This window comes from Chelonoidis abingdonii, chromosome 8 (genome assembly GCF_003597395.2).
Source record: "Chelonoidis abingdonii isolate Lonesome George chromosome 8, CheloAbing_2.0, whole genome shotgun sequence".
Taxonomy (NCBI): domain Eukaryota; kingdom Metazoa; phylum Chordata; order Testudines; family Testudinidae; genus Chelonoidis; species Chelonoidis abingdonii.
This window is the reverse complement of record NC_133776.1, coordinates 35,305,083-35,322,686: the sequence shown is the minus strand read 5'-3', so window position 1 is coordinate 35,322,686 and position 17,604 is coordinate 35,305,083. Positions and strand designations below refer to the sequence as shown.

The following is a 17,604-nucleotide window of genomic DNA, read 5'->3' as shown; positions in this document are numbered from 1 at the left end:
GGTCAAATAAAATGTATTACACAGTTTCCATTTCCAACATGCAATAAAAACACAACACCCCCTTTTAGAAAGGCAAAGGAGACACATACTGTAACACAAATTTATTTCTGATTAGATTGCAACATTAAGAACTACTGTACAGAAGTAACTTCATCACACTGTTACAACCCAGTCATGATAGTTGTGCTTTGTAAGTTAAGTAAACATTTATTCTAGCATAGCAAAAGTTGGTATACTGACAACTAACTGGATTTGGTCTAAAAATAAATACCTTTTCCCATTTATTAGAACAAAGTACTTTCAATCTGTAACACTCAATACTTACGTTATTAACAGTCAGCATCTCAGAGATGCTGAGTACCCACAATTGGAGCTGTGGCGCTTCAGCGCTTCTCAGGAACAGGCCCAATAGCTGTACAGTTAAATTTAGTGTATATAGTAGATCAACCTTTATATTGTCAATAAAGTGACCTTTACTGTTTGTGTATACTGTAGAGTAAATGTAGGGTTAGCCACGTACCTTTATCACATAGATACAGATATTGATTCACTGACAAATCTTTTCCCTAACAAATGAGTGTAAGAGAGTGGAAATTGATTTAATGGTGGTAACACTGATAGTATGGCTCTTTTTCATAATTTATTTAAAACTATTTCAAAATTTTCACAAATATTTAGTGCAAAACGATAATTTTTAGGAAAAATTACAGAAGCGTATACTGATATAAGGAAGGTAAATGATCTCTTTCATATCATTTTATCAGGGAAATACAGGTAGAATTTCTCTTACATCATTTAGTGTAGGGGAAAACGAAAAATGAATGTTTGTGTTTTCAAAGAAACAAATCACAGTATATGTGAAATTCAAACAATAGGAGCTTTGCTGCAATAAGCTGTTTTTTCCCCTTTAAATTCTAAACCAATCTCTTTGGCAGAGTCAAGAGAATTTATAATTACGTATATAATACTAACTGTTCTTCTCAACAGCAGTCTACTGTAGTTATATCAATGTTACTATAATAACATGAACTATCATTTTTATTCCAAACATATATATCCAAAATGAGCTGGTAACCCTAAGGTAAACATGCTTACAGGTGCTAAGAATCATTTTGTATTCTTGTAAGTAACAAAAACAAAATTAAAGTTTAGGCATGTGTATGACAACACAATCAGATTTTCAGGTAGGACAATGCTCAGGTGATTTTTCTTTTTAATAAGCAATTAAATTAGACTAAAAATTATATAATCTCATATATAGTGCTCTTTATCTATAGTTCTTAAAGCATATGATACTTTCATAAGACAGTAACTGTCATCACCCCCTTTTCACAGATAGGGAAACTGAGGCACAGAGGTGCTGGGATAGAACCCATATCTTCTGATTATTCACTGGTCCAAACTGCCTCTGATTAAAATGGAAAGGAATCAAAATGTTTTTAAAGAGTAATATTTGAGAATTCATCCAGAAAAACACAAGGATGGTGAAAGGCTATGGAGAAGAAATAAGTGGTCTCGCATGAGGAAATTATAATGCATTTTCAGCAGCTTGTTATTGTATCATCTACTTATAAAGGTCTAATAGCTCAAAGTCTTCTACCCTGTTAGACACGGTAAGGATTTTAAAAAATACTTGTATATCTATATCTATATTATTTATCTAAAGATGCACATCCACCTATGCATTCATTTGGCTGTCCGTCTGGAAACTACTAGTGTTCAAATAGTTAACCTGGACACACATTAGTGTTTTAAAAACTGAATGTTGTTAGTGTATAATTCCATTTCAGTTGATTGAAATAATCAAAGGATATTAATAGAATATTTGATTATAGAAATATATCCTATTTTCATCCATCCTTCATATTATCCATTCACTTCAAAGGCAAAACACCCATCCTCTCCTAATACAGTACATCCGAAAGTACAATATGTCAAAGTTCTCCCACATGATATAACAGTATATGGTGCACCTTGATTTCACTTTGCTCAGTGTACAGTTGTGTGCACTGTCTGCAGAGTTTTTATATCTCTGCTTGTTTTATGCACTGATGTTTGAAAATTAGAGCATTACACAAACCACTGCCACTTAAGCTGGATTAAAATGAAAATGCCAAACATTTACGAGGTTTCTTATCCCAGTTCGAGAAGCCAGTCAAAGAGGCTAGGTGTCCTCTCTCTGCTTTCCTCATGAAGCTTGCAGTATTGCACCAGCGCATGAAAGATATCACCCACTTTCCAGGACTTCTGGTGAACTAACCGCATAACATCTAGAAGCTAGATAAAATGGCACATTTAGAGTTTCATTCATTGTGTATTCTTAACCAGCTTTTGTTAAATAAGCACATGCAAATAACTCTTCAGAGTATGATGACATTACTGAGCCCTGCCAGGGATCAGAACACCACTGTTTCAGGCACTGCATGCACACAATAGCAGTGCAATATGCTGAGGGGTCTGTCTATAAAATATGGATCTGAAAGATGTCTACTTTTGGACATCTGGAATTTTGCATTTTATTTCTGAAAGTCTATAATCTGTGAGAGCCAGATTCTGTTCTTAATGACATCAGTTAGATCAATAGCAATTCTGCTGAAATTAGTGAAGTTTATTCCTGTTTACAGCTATGTGAGATCTTTAACCCTGATAAATAATTATAACCTTCCATGATATTGACAGGCCATTATCAAAATCTTAGGTACTGTATCTTGTACAACCCTAGAGATCCAACCTGAAGAGCTTAGATTTGAAGGAAAAATACTTTTCTCTTTCATTATCATAGTCCGTATTCTTGTTTGGTTACATTTCATTTATCGTCTTAAACAGCTGGAAAAAATCCTACATTGTATCCACTTTTGTGCCTTCCTATTTTAATAAAGGACTTCATAATGTCATGCATCTGGCCTATCTTTTTTCAGGCTTGGAAATGAAAATCAAAGCTTTTCATTTCCTTGAATTTCACAATCAATAACTAATTAGGCTCCTTTTTATACATCTTCCAGTTTTAAACCACACAAGAAAATATTGTGTATCTGTAGCTCATGTAGCTGTTTGCTATTTACATACTGAGTCCCAAACGTTAATATGTATTTTAATTATATGTAATAAACACGTGATTTCCAAGAGCAGCTTTGCAGGCAGGATGTACTTCGTTATTTTCTAGTGCATTTTAGCAATTGAATTAACTGTTTGCAAAAGCACATGAGTAAAGCTGACAGCTGCTTTTTAAATGAGATGCAATTAGGACAGTTGCTGCTGAATGCATTTTAAATTATGTTTATGATTCCCAAATGCATATACTCAAGAAATATCAAACAATATCTCTGCTAGATAAAATGATCTTCCCAGAGATATTATTTTAAAATGCCAAAATATTGACTAATATTTTTTCTTTCATTGATTTATTTAAATACCCTGATATTTTTGTAAACCTGATGGCTGGATGGAAACTTTAATGCTGACCCTGGGAAAGGGACAGTTTTGGCAGTCATAAACTGTCTGAAATGGCATCCTGTGGTTCTCATTAAGGGGGAGTAAGCAAGCCCTTGGAATATGAAATATCCTCCATGTAGCTGAGGGCCCACAGTGCTGGAGGCCATTTTGAGCTTACATGCTTTGATGCTTTGGAAAAACACCGTAATGAAACTTGAAAAGGTTTAAAATCTGTCTCCTCCTCCATCTAAAGATAGTTATGCCTTCACAAATGTGGCTGGCAAAAGTGATGTTTAATTAGTAGCTAAAGCCCCAGTCCTGCAGGACTATCAGTTTTCACTGGGTAGGTACCCTTGTGAAAAGCTGATAGTTGCAATTAAACACTGATATTCAGAGGAGAGGCTGTTATGGGTTTTATAAAACAGTCTGGAAAGTCTTGAAAAAACCCTAATCATTGTGCAGAATAAAGAGGAAATGAAAGTTCTAGTCAATAGAGTACACTTTCTTATATATTTGAAATCTGGGGGTCCAGGTCTTCACTGTGCTGCAGCTTCACTAGCACAAAGGGTCTATAAAGCCAGTGGATCTACCCACAGGGGACGTTCTCTGAGTGTAAGTGGCTGTGGAAAAGGAGGTAATCTCAGCACACAGCTGTGCTCCAACTCTTCCCATCTGCAGGAATTGCTTCTTGGGTCTTTGGGCAACTAGCCACAAGCTCAGTCATGCCTGAGGTAGCTCTAATGTGTTGGGGCTGAAGCAGGCTGGCCCTGGAATAGGGGCGGTTCAGTGTTGGCGTAGAGCCACTGTCGGGATCAATGCCAAGTGATGCACTGGTAAACAAGGTCCTCTTTCAGTTTTTGGAAGTGAAATTCACCTCACTATGGGATCCCTGCAGAGTCTTATGCACTACTCTGTCCCATGTCAAATTCTGCTCCTGTTGCCACTGACACCAGTGGTATCAGGATTTTCCCCAACTGGCTTAAGTGGGACCTAAGTGGAGACTTAAGATCTTGCATGGTGCATGTTAAACTCCATGTAACCACTTGGCCCTGTCCAAGAACATCCTCATTAAGGGTCTTTTTCTTGTTAACTCTGTCCTGATTTATGCAGCTGTCACTTTCATGCAATGGAATGGCTGACCTGAACAGGTGAAATCTGCTTCACTGGTGTATACTGTTCTCTATTTGAGGAGGTCTCATTTTAAGCTTATGCTCTAATATATTTGTTAGTCTCTAAGGTGCCACAAGTACTCCTGTTCTTTTCATTTTAAGTGATTATTGTTTTGAGCTATATACAACAGCTGGGAAGAATTTTTGTCATTACAAACTTTTGATTTATAGTTCAGACGTTAAAGTACACTGATGTTATGCTCTACACAGTAAATAATACCTTTTCAATTCTGTTTTGCTGAGATCTCTGAAAATAGATGGTTCGTATTCCAAGTTCAGAAGCAGCTATCCACTGAAGAGTGGCTCGTAGCTCTGCATCTGGGCACTCTGGCTCCAGGTCAAAGTTTATCACCAGTAGGTCTTTTTGACAATTGGCTGTTTCCACTGATAGTCCAGAAGTGCTTTCTGAAAAAGGAGTCACTATGCAATTGTGTATTAACCTCAAAAGCCCTACATCAAGTCAAATTTCTATGTCACAACTGATACAATTCAACTTACCCTCTATGTTTTCTGGTTGCTCTTTAAGAAAAGCCTTTTCTTCTGCTAATTCACTTAGAAACAAAACAACAACAAAGCCTGTTAGTAATATTAGGAACAGTGTAAAGCATTGTTTCATTAGAGTTGAGGTGATGAATTTGTCTTATAATGTAAAATTTTAATCTATAAAGTTGCAAAAATGATAAACAGTATGGGGAGAGATGTGAATCAGGGTACAAGCTGCACAATGTTACTACCACAGTATGACATACTGCTTGCAGAGTGCCTTGTACATCACACTTAATGAAAATCAATGTATCGTTACTGTTGCCCATTGTGTAATCAGGATAAGAAACTACAAGTCTTGCGACATGGCACCTACTACAATGTTCCCTCCATGCTGCATCTTTTTAAATCTTGCCTTCTTTTTATACCTGTCCTAGCTGTATGTAACCATAATGAACTACTGTCTTCAGGAACTGTCATTTTTTTAGCATATCAGCTCTGTTTTGATAATTGGGTTATTTCAATATCTTCCAAAAATGTCGACGAGTCCACATTTCATATGTACCATTATGCTTTCCTGGTAGACTCCAGATTCAGTGCCACAGAACCCCCTGCTCCCCACCTTCCCTTTTGGAGGAGTACCTACATATTGCAGAAGGCTGTACATCTGGTAATAAAGTTACAGCCACTTGATACTTGCAGTGATATTTGCAGAGGTATAGCACCCACTGTATAGATTTACATAGGATCCCATCCTCTACTTATTCAAGGGAAATTGTGTATGGGTAGCATTTGGCTGGAAGAACTACTATTATCCCTCCTCAAAAAGACTGCAAAATCCGAGTCTTAAATGGAAAGTTACATGGAAGCAAGATCATATATATATATATTTTTTTTAGCCAGTGCCATATATGGGGAAAGGTTAAAATACCAGCATTCACTGCATGGTTTATCATGAGTGTGAGGCAGTTCCTTGGCATCGGTACACCATTCATGAATCTACAATTAATAATCTTCTTAGATCTTCTATTTCAATATCAAACTATTCTCTGTCCGATCCTTGCTCTTGTAGTTACAGATTGCCTTACTTTTCTTGCCTTTCCTGACCTCTGTCTTCACAGAAGCTCAAGTTTCTTGGCTGGCATTTGGTAAATTCACCAGTAGCTGGCTAGTGATTGAGAACACTTAATTCTACAGGCACTTCATATGTAAGTGAAAGGCGTCAGTTTGAAGTGTGTGTGGGCAGCAGTCAGCACTCCATGATGTTGGCAGAAAGGTGTAAATGTTTTATTATGGCTATCATCCTCAGTCCACAGCTGAAACAGAATATTTAAGATTCTACAGAAAAGTGATTGGCCTACGTGTATATCAAAAAGGGTCAAAATCTTTGGATAGCAGGAGAAGCTAGATCCTCAGTGATCTAAAATGGATTGTGATCCATTAGTAGATTGTGAGGAGTTTCTGGGGCTCACAGTGACTTTGCAAAGTGCCTATCTTCTCTGCATGATGTACAATATACTAATTTCTACAATTATACCACTGCATTCTACCACTTACCAGTAGGTTATACCATGTTTCAGGGTACCAGAATCTTTAGGCAGGTACTTGCACATCTCTTTATAACTTTATTGCTCTTGAGCATGCTTGGCAGAATCATGCCCAGAGACAGTGGATAAGTGGTGTCTTGGTCCAAATTATACATCATCTTGTAAAGAAAGTTATGATTTCTCTTTCCTTGGCTTACATGAATTGACTCTGCTATCCTGATCTTAACTGCTATTTGGAGAAGCCTTTGAGAAAGTGGTTATTTTTTGAGGAGTGTTCACATAATGGGAAGTGGATAACTTAGTTAATTCCATCTTTAAAGAAAGCACATGTTGGATATATATCATACAAGGTGCCCACCAGGAACAGCCTACCCATAAGCTAGTACTGTCACTCTGCATAAGGGTACCTGCATGTGCATTTATCTAAGACTAATGACAGCTTAAACAGCATCTTAGAAGCACTGATAAGCAGGTGTTTGGCACGTTTTGGATGATATAAATGATTTTCAGCTGAAATTGGAATAGTACTTCTAAATATTAGACTTCATTTTAGTAGCTACTTACTTAATCATAGGAGAAGAGGGCATGTTTTCCTGATAAATTTCCAGGTCCATAATGCCAAGACTGCTAGTGGTACTGCTGTTGCCATTGCTGACAAAGCAAAAGTTTAAATATTAGTGCCAATCTGCACTACCACAGATCCATACATTTTCTAATTAATGTGCAAAGAAAAGTGAATGTGATATCCCCCTGGTATACAGTTACTGCTCTAAACCCAGATTACACAAAACCAGGGCTTATTACTCCAGTCCTGCTCAACAAATGATTCCCATGAACAAGGATACTGACGTGTTCAAAATAATTCTAGATGAGTCATGTATCCAGTGATACTCTGAACTGAAAAAAAATAATGGACCCAATCTCATTAGTGGCTTATGCAGTGACATGAATTTTAGTTCAACATCTAACCTTTGACAGAAGAACAAGCTGCATGAGTTTTTATACAGCATGACTATCAAGTAGTTAGAGATGTCCTGGGTAGACCTGCGGAGATTCAAATACCTCTGAACATGGTGGGGTAAGGCAAGGGATCTGTCTGCCTGCCTGCCTCACTACTTACCTTCTAGGTAACTCCATACCCATAACACAGGCAGCTCTTTCAGTGCAGTAAATCACACCATCTGAACACTGCAGGAATCTGATGGAATTTACAGGTATAATGGCAATCTATCTTGTCTTGCTGGCCAGTATGAAATAGACTGAGATTTCAGCCAGGGCCAATGTTTTCAGTGGGATCAATAATATTTGGAAGCATTCTCTTCGGTTACATTGCAAGAATGAATCTTTCCATCTCAGGATGTTTGATAAGATAATGCCTTTTCACTGTATGACACCATCGTAAATTAGATGATCACTCTGTCCGCATAACTGTGCAACCAAGATGCTGTGTATTTACTGACCCCAGTGCATATTAACACCAACAATGGAGAATTTTTTTATCTTATGGAGTAGGGCTGAAATTAAACCAGTCTATTTCAATTAAAACTCCTATAGTATTTTTCTCACACCAAAATAGTGACTATGCAGTACCTCTTGTCATCAACTTTTACAAAGTCAGAGTGTTAAGATTGGTGCATTGCATTGATTTCTCAGTGGGGAGAGCCACGAGGCACAATATATTAGTTTTCTCACATTTAAGAATTTGTTAAAGGCTGGGGCCATGTACATAATGAGATGGCACATTCACCCAACCTCATATACATAGCCCAGTTCAACATTCTTTCAACTAACCCAGCAGTGCTATATGACATTCAGAGACACTGCTTCTCCCTGCCCCAATATAGTACTTTCCCCTTTGTCTTCCCAATGCTGAGGAGAGTGGTTGGTTAACAGGCAAAAATGTTAGCTTTACCTAAGAGTTCATGAGAAAATAGTCAATCTTTAAAGGGCTGAGGTCAGTCAGACTAACATAATTGTATATAAACTCTAAAGGCCAGATAACTTTTTTGACAAATCTGGCCTGGAAAGGGATGCAGACTGTGGGGCACTGTAGTGGCAATCCAAAGAACAAAATACGCCAAGTCAGCCACAATTGCACCTGCTAACTCAGAAAAGGGCATGCTGTAACAGATGCTTTGTCATCCTTTAAGAATTTCCTCCCACTGTGCTGGTCAGCTGTGTGGGTATAGAGGCAGCTGGGAACTCTAATGCTACCAGTGATGCTGGCCTAGTCTAGACCCTTTACTCCCTGTAGCTGCATCAAAGCTGTCCCTATCTAGGGACTTTAGAGAAAAGAGAAACTTCCTGTGCTCCCATACAAGCCCAGTCACAAAATGGCTCTAATTTTTTACTCTGTGTTCATCTCAATCAACAGAGAGCTCTGGACAACATACTAAAATGTATATTACTCAAGAAGATGCCTGAATAAGCATGTTTGCAAGCAGCAGTAGATAAAACAATTAATAGTTTACAGTAATTAGTCTGTCAGGTGGTGCTTTCATTGTAGGGGCATGATGCACTTGCTTGGGGTTGAGTAGTTCTTCCTGTGTAGGATTCTAGCTACTAATATATACAAAGACCTGGCTAAGAACCAGAACACGCACTGCAAAACAAAAGACGCATTCTGTAGCTAGTTCTGTTTCTGTACATTCTGCTTACACCTTGTGATCTCTCACATTCCTGACACACAATCATCAAACCTTTAGCTTGGTGATTAGTCCCTATTGTACATCAAACACAAATAGAATGCAGATACCTCATGGACCTCTCACTGAGTTGCAAGTAGCTACTTGTATCATCAGGATTGTCCTCATCATTAACTAGCTGGGACCAGCTGCCTGTGCTTTCATCGCTGCTGTTGAGAGGGTTTGGAAAGTCTTCAGCTGTTTTTGTTTCCACCATGAGTTCAGCATCTGGTTTGCTTCTAGTATCAACACTGCAAAAAAAGGCATTATTGATATGGTTAGTGAAAAATGTAGGAGTTTAAACTAGAGTCTCTGACCTTCAGGCAGTGGAGAGCTTGATTTCCAAAGAGCCAAATAACAGCAGGACATTTTAGTCAGTTTCAAGTGTTATATTACTGTTTCTGGCTGTGCTGTAGTGGGGATACTGGTGGGGACTGATTCCTTTCCCATTCAGTGTAAATCTAGGGTAAATCCACTGAAGTCAACATAAGAACGGTCATAATGGGTCAGATCAACGGTCCATCTACCTCAGTATCCTGTCGTCTGACAGTGGCCAATGCCAGTACCCCAGAGGGAATGAACAGAACAGGTGATCATCAAGTGATCCATTCCCTGTTGCTCATTCCAAGCTTCTGGCAAACAGAGGTTCGGGACTCCATCCCTGGCATCCTGGCTAACAGCCACTGATGGACCTATCCTCCTCCATGAATGTATCACTGTAATGTTCAGCAGTATAAAATGGTGCAAGATCAGACTCTAGACCATTTCTTGTTACACAAAATCCAGTTAAAAATCTAGTCTAAGATTCTCTTTAAAAATGGCTTTTATTATTATAACAACAAAACAAATGAGCCTTTCCATTACAGTAATTCTTCACTTAAAGTCATCCCGGTTAATGTTGTTACATTGCTGATCAATTAGGAAACATGCTCGTTTAAAGCTGTGCAATGCTCCCTTCTAATGTCGTTTGGCAGCCACCTGCTTTGTCCACTGCTTGCAGGATGAGCAGCCCATTCCAGCTAGCTGGTGGGGGCTTGTAACCAAGGTGGACCAGCAGCCCCCCATCAGCTCCCCGCTCCCCTAAGTTCTCTGTGCAGCAGCCACCCAGCAGGGAATCAATCTGCAATTCAGCTGTCCCTCCCCCCACTGCCATGTGCTGCTCTTGTCCTCTGCCTTGGAGCTGCTCCCAAAGACTCCTGCTTGCTGTGCGGGGGGCAGGGGGGGGTTGTTAGGGTGTCCCCCTCCCCCCTGCTCCTGCACCCTGCTTACCCCTTCTCCATATAGAGCAGGGAGGCGACACAGATTGAGAGAGACCGAGAGAGCTTGGGGCAGCAACTGCTGTCTCAACTTCCTGATCCACTTAAAAAGACAATGCACTTAAGAGTGGGTCAGCTTACTTAAAGGGGCAGTGTGCATCTCTCTCTCTCCCACGCACAAGGTGTGTGTCTATCTCTGTCTGCTATGCTGTCTCCCCTCCTTCATGTTCGTGCTGCCTTGTGTGAGAGGCTACAGTAACAACATGTTAACCTTTGAGGGCTCAGTCAAATGCTAGTTCATCATTTAGCAGCAAGGCATTCCTTGGGAATATCCCTCCCTCTTCCACCCTCTAACTTAACCACCTCATGCAAGCTTCACAATCATCATAGCTGTGAACAGTATTCAATGGTTTGTTTAAAACGTATACTGTGTGTATGTCTATATAATATATAGTTTTGTGTCTGGTGAAAAAAATTTCCCTGGAACCTAACCCCCTCATTTACATTAATTCGTATGGGGAAATTGGATTCGCTTAATGTCGTTTTGCTTAAAGTCACATTTTTCAGGAACATAACTACAACGTTAAGCGAAGAGTTACTGTATTTTGGGAATGCTACATCACATAAATGTTAAAACTACCAAATTATGGGCCTGTATCATGACCCTAACTGTAACTGGATGTTTAAACCCACACATGTAAAAATATGACTTTTGGCTGGGTAGGGATAGGGAAAGAGGTATCAGATAAAGTCCACTCCAGGCATCACCTGAGGAAAGTGACACATCTCTTTGTATGCCCTTAGAATAACAGTAATTCTTAGCAATTATATGGGATAGCACTTAATGTTTGTACAGTGGTTTGAAAATATAAACAATTTAATCCTGTTATCAGTAAGTATTTTAAAGATGCTTATTCTCTTTGTATTTCCAGTTGCATAACAGAGGTGTTAAATTTCTTAAAGTGAAACAGTAAAAAATAAATTGTGTTAGCCATCACAAAATATTAAAAACAAGACACATATCTGAGTGAAATAAAAAAATCACTGAAAAGAAGTGTAGTACATGCATGAGAAAAAAAACAAAACTATTAATATATTGTGGCAAATTGCCAGTATTGTTCTCTGGGTCTCGCGCTTTCTCTTCTCTGGGGTAGGTTCAGGGCGATATTGCTTGCCTCTGAACCAGTTCTTAATCACTCCCCTAGTGTCCTTGGAGTGTCTTCGACGGAGGGAGTGGAGAGGGAGGGACCTGGGCGCCTCTCCCTCCTCCAGTCCCAACCCAGGGCGCCTGGGGTTGTGGTGACCCACTTGACTAGCGTTTCTTCCCTCTGGTTACTCTCCCTCTCATACCCGTCAGCTTGTGAAGGGCTTCTGCCTCCTCTTCCCTACTCTATAACCCAAACCTGCGTGCCCCCTTACCTCAGGGTCCCTGTCCCTCCCTTCGCCCTGCTCGCCTTCCTGCCTTCCCCCCCCCTTTTCACCCCCGTCATTCTGGCTTGCACTCCTTTTCCCTTGTTCTCTCAGGTATGAAGGCTGCTATCAATCCCCCCATCACTCTTCTATTCTGCACACTAATAACTCCGAGTCCCTAGCCTCTGCCTCATAAGTCATGTGTACAGCCCCAGTCCATTCTTATGCCCTCCGCTGGACTCTCTCGCAATTTGTCCACATCCCTTCTGTTAGTGGGCGGGGACAAAACTGGACAGCAATACTCCAGGTGTGGCCTCACCAAGTGCTGAATGAGAGGGGGAATAATCATTCCCTTGATCTTCCTGGCAATGCTCCTACTATACAGCCCAATATGGCAATTGGCTTTCTTGGCAAACAAGGGCACACGTGCTGACCATATCCATTCTCATGCCACTGGTAATCCCCTGGTCTTTTCTTCAGAACTGCTGCTTAGCCAGTCAGTCCCCAACCTTAGCAGTGCAAAATGGGATTCGTCCTTACCTAAGTTGTAGGACTCTGCACTTGGTCCTTGTTGAACTCATCAAGATTGCTTTTTTGGCCCAATCCTTCAATTTGTCCTAGGTCACTCCAGCGTATCTATCTTCTCCAACCATCTGCAACTTGCTGAGGGTGCAATTCATCCCATCATCCAAGAATCATTAAATAAAGATGTTGAACAAAATGGGTCGACAGGACAGACGCTTGGGGACTTCCGCTTGATACTGGCTGCCAACTAGACATCGAGCGTTGAATCGCTACCGCGTGAACCCGACAATCCCTAAGCAGCTTTTCTATCCCACCTTGTAGTCCATTCAATTAATCCATGGCTTTTTTAACTTGCTGGCAAGAATACTGTGGGGAGACCCTATCAAGCTTTGCTAAAGTCAGAGTATCACATCCACGCTTTCCCCAAATCCACAGAGCCGGTTATCTCTAATAAGAAGGCAATCAGCTGGTATGCATGATTGCCCTTGGCGAATCCATGTTGACTGTTCCTGATCACCTTCCTCTCCAAGTGCTTCAAAATGGATTCCTTGAGGCCCTGCTCCATGATTTTGCCAGGGAACGAAGTGAGGCTGACTGGTCTGTATGTTCCCCGGTTCTTGTTCTCTTCTCTCTCTTCTCCTCGCTCCCCCACACAACTTCAATATAGGCAACTAATATATTGCTCTTTTTTGGTGATGTAAGATGCCATGCCACAAGGTAATTATTGTGTTAATTTTGGCTATCTAAGACCATGAAAATATAAAGATGTAAAAGCAATGTGAACTTTTGAACTCAGCAACTAAAGCTAAATGGTGCCAATTCAGGGACAGCAAAATCTGAGTCCTGGATAGTGGAAGTCCAGTTGCAGGCTTGAGTGGCTTTCAAAGTTGGCTTCTCTGTTTCCTCAACCTGAAACAGGAAATTACTAGAAGTCTTCTCTTTGTAATTCAGAAGTCTATTTCCAAAATATCTTATTAAATGCTTCTACTTTGTTAAACATAGGACAGTACATTCATATTCGCATCCTAGAAGAGAGGAGTTCACCAACTTGTCTAGATGTCCAAAGATGTCAGGCAAGGTAGGCTAGCATTCTACTGCAAGATGAATTGAAAGAATCAGTAAGTAGGAATTGCTGCCGCTTTGAGAAAACCTGCACTTATGACTCTTTGGGTTCAGTAGTACTTTAACTATTGGGAGTAACGCTATCTATAGATGAGAGAAGAGTTACTTGGTTAAAGGGAACCTATGCCATCAGAAGCAATATCAGAACAAGAATTTCATTGGATCGAGCTTATGAATTAAGTCGTTGCAGTGTTGTAGCTTGTTGGTCCCATTGATATCAGGGACAAGGTAGGAAGAGAATATTGACAAACTACTGGTAACTTTCAAGCAGCACCAAGCTAGGTTTTGTACCTTCCCACCCAACAGAAGAATGGGTCCAGTAAAAACATTAACCTTGTTCTCATGAATTAAAGTTTTCTATTTGTCAACTTCTTGCGGACCTCATGGTGATTTTTTTTTCAAGGGCATTTCCTTACGCATAATAGTATTACTACTGAGGGAGGTTGTGCCAAAAAATTAATTCTCTGTACAAAATTTTATAAACGCAATGTTGTTATCAAAATAACACAATATAAATCATAGCCATTTTTAATTTGCTGACAAATATTGAAAATAAATTCACCAAAATAATTGAAAATGGTGTGAGTTATATTGTGTGTTTTTTGAAAATTAAAATATGCAGAAATTTACATAATTTTTTTTTTTTAATTTTATACAGAATTCCCTCAAGAGTACCAGGGTTTCTGTGAAGGCAATCTGGGTGTGGACAGCTCGTGGGGAAGGAGGATTTGATTTAAATCAATTTGATTTAAAATCACTAAGTCGAGGAAGACTCAATTTAAATCAATGGATTTCTACATAAAAGTACTTCTTGTGATTGGTTATAGGACCTTAATACATATTCTTCACGAACTCAGAGATAAACCATGTAGGTTTTTCATATTTTAGAAGGTACACACTATACATTTAAGAAGTGATCTATTTTGAAAATTCAGATAGTTTTAGCAGCTACATCAAAAATGAATGATTGGTTATTTCAGTTTACCAAAAGGTAATTGAAGCAGATATTAATGAAGTTCATTGGGAGGTGATCTATCTCCAATTCAACCAGATTAATCATTAATATTTGGAGGATTTTCTTGCATGTGGTATTAGGAGGAGAACATCACTAGCAGACCATTTAAATTTTTTTATTTAACTAAAACAACAACGTTATGTATTCTGGTTTTTTTTCTTCAAACAGCAAACATAAATAATTTTTAACAAAAACAAGTGCATCGAATTTTTTAAATCATTTAAGTTTTTTAAAATCAGGTTTGTTTTTGTTAATTGTTTTTTAACTAAAATAGTGTTGTTTTTTCTTATTAAAAATACAATAATTAAATTGACTACATCAGCCAAGGTCAACCTAAGAAACTTAAAAATATGGCTTCTGGAGCTAACTCAGTCATTTTCAACCTTCATTTTTCCCCGTTTGTTCATAATCTGGAAAAAGAAAAATGAGCTTCCTGCCTTTTCAGGTCCCAAATGACTTCTCATTTTGGAAATGAATTAGTCCAAACGAAAAGAAATATTCTTCTACATCAACAGAAAAAAGCTATGCTGTTAAAATGAGATTATCACTTCAATAGTCCCTGAATCCAAGTGCTTAAATGACTTCCTCCAAGTTCACTGGGTGGACTTTTCTTTAAAAAACATCTCAGCAAACATATATTCTGAATGGTTCTTTCTTATTCCCAAACTGAGTCTCTTTACGGCCTGCTGCAATTGTAGATTTTCCCTTCTAGTGAGAGATGGTATGGTAGATCTCAATCCAATGAGCCTGCACTCAGAAAGACCTCAAGACTTCTGGAATATGTTTGCTGCCAAATAGTTTACTTTTGTTTAATACTGCCTGTCGCGTCCTTCTTTCATTTATGTCCAGACTTCTCTCCTTGTCAGATCTATTTGCCCCAACAATCTTCTATCATTAACTTTTTTGATACTTTGGCATGTTTAGAGAGGGGGTAAGGGGATTGACTCTGTCACAAATTTGCATAGGGACCATAGGTCTGTTCTCAACCTCTTATATTATTTTATTTTAAAACATTGTTGCTGTTAACAAGTATGTTTTTTCTGGAGACCATCCATTTGAAACCTGCAAAATAAGCATCTCTCAATAGTATCTTCTAGAATGAGCACTGAGTGCCATGGTTAGGGGGAGATGAGATGAAAGAAAATATCGGGGCACAATGGTGGGGGTGTCTGCCAGTGGAGGAAGAAAAAAAAAACTGAGTGCTGCTGGGGAGGGAAAAAAATAAGGCCAGTGCTGCCAGCAGCGGCAAAATATCGATCAGAAACAATTGCGCCCGCAAACATCGGTTGGGACCTGGACCAAAGCCACCCAAAATCATGACTAGGCCCGATAAAATCGGGGCAATCTGGTCAGCCCTAAACGTTGGGTAGATAGAGATTAACTATATATCTATACAGATGCCCCTGGCCTCATAAAATTGTGTCCCTAATCATGAATCTATGAACTCATTTACAAAAACTTTTTCTTAAAACATTACTTAAATATATTGTCTCATAGCTATATGTGAATTTATAATCCCTATTCACTATAAGATATCTTTTGAGCCATAATTTATCTCATTAAACTATCTTAAATAGGTTTTTTGCTTTCCAAAAAAGCATTTTATCAAATCCGAATAACAAAAAATCAGATTTTGTTATTTAAATCATTGATTTTTATTCCACTGGGTTGGGGATCTGGGTGGCAGGGGGAATCTAGAATGCACAGGGCTGGTGGGTGGGGTCTGAGTGCAGGGGAATGAGACATCTGCAGGGGAGTCGCAGGTGACGGTATTAGGGCTCAATGGGGGGAGTAATAGTATGAATGGTGTAAGAGACAGTGAATGCCATGCTGTATTAACTACTATGATTTGGATTCCATATGACTCAATCTGCTATTCTGTTATTGCTGGCCTCCTCGCATGCACAGGATTCCTATTCTCACTGAACATTGACAAATCTTTGACTACTTCCACAATATCTTAAAATAAACCTTTCTTTTTTCTGGAACATCTAACAAACAGCAAGTGTTTTTTGTTTTGTTTTCCCCAAGAGAACATCAGACATGTATGCCTCATGAACATTAGAGAAGTTTGTAGCAGGAACAGGTTTATCGGTTATCTGGAATGTCATGCTAGACACTCCTTTCCTGGGAAGTTTAAAAGCAGTTGCTTTATTACCTGCAGTGGATATTGGGGAAGTAGTTTTTAAATTGGTAGCTGCTTCAGGCACTGTAACTTTTGAAACTGTCTACTAACCCAGGAAAGGATAAGATTTTCTGAAGTGATATTGCACCATATTGTCTGTTGTGGATTTTATCTGAGGAAACAGGTAAGATGCTGAAGGATGTTTGTGTTGATAGTTTATGAGTTAGATAGAGTCTTGTTGATTTTTTAAAGGTTCTCAAACATTTTTTTGAAATCTTCAAGGTTTGTGTGTCTATAGCTGGACGTTCAGTTTCCTGACTGTGGCATTAACTTTGTACAGTCCTGCTTTGTGCAATCAGCATGAATTGTTCAGCATTTTAATTAATTGCTGTAAAATCAATGTAGTAGTTTTTTTCCTGCATTTTTCTTTTCTTGTTTTAGTATCAGTACAACTTGCTAGTCTACTTTCGGCCCAGAAATATTTCTGTTTACCTATTTACCGAGGGGGAGCTGAATCGCTAACAGAGAGCCTGACTAGTCAGTGCTGTGTGGCGATGTGACCCAAGAGGCTCAGTCATTAGGACAGTGTGCTAGCTAGCTTGCAGGGCAACTGACCAGCTCTGACCGTTTTTTTTTGGTGAGCTGTCTGTGTGGTGTGCACACTGTTTTTAAATGAGCTTGTTCTCGGTTTGCCAGGTAGGGTGACCAGACAGCAAGTGTGAAAATCAGGACAGGGTGGGGGGATAATAGGAGCTTATGTAAGAGAAGACCCAAAACTCAGGAACTGGGTCTATAAAATTGGGATGTTTGGTCATCTATTTGCAGCAGAAGAAACT

At 39.2% G+C, this 17,604-nt stretch overlaps 1 protein-coding gene across 5 annotated transcripts in view; it reads right to left on the bottom strand.

Annotated features, from left to right (window-relative positions):
- Window positions 1-1,248: 1,248 nt before the first annotated feature.
- The window catches only part of SPHKAP (SPHK1 interactor, AKAP domain containing), a 116,549-nt gene continuing 100,193 nt past the window's right edge, over window positions 1,249-17,604 (bottom strand). For 2 of the 5 annotated variants that reach the window (XM_075068504.1, XM_075068502.1), the window contains exons 8-12: window positions 9,387-9,566; window positions 7,196-7,282; window positions 5,100-5,152; window positions 4,822-5,021; window positions 1,249-2,277 (exon numbers count right to left, since the gene is read on the bottom strand). In XM_075068504.1, the coding sequence (XP_074924605.1) occupies window positions 2,134-2,277; window positions 4,822-5,021; window positions 5,100-5,152; window positions 7,196-7,282; window positions 9,387-9,566 (664 nt within the window). In that variant the 3' untranslated portion in view covers window positions 1,249-2,133. The remainder of the gene's footprint in view (window positions 2,278-4,821; window positions 5,022-5,099; window positions 5,153-7,195; window positions 7,283-9,386; window positions 9,567-17,604) is intronic. The other 3 variants (XM_075068503.1, XM_075068505.1, XM_075068506.1) reach the window with 3 other exon arrangements.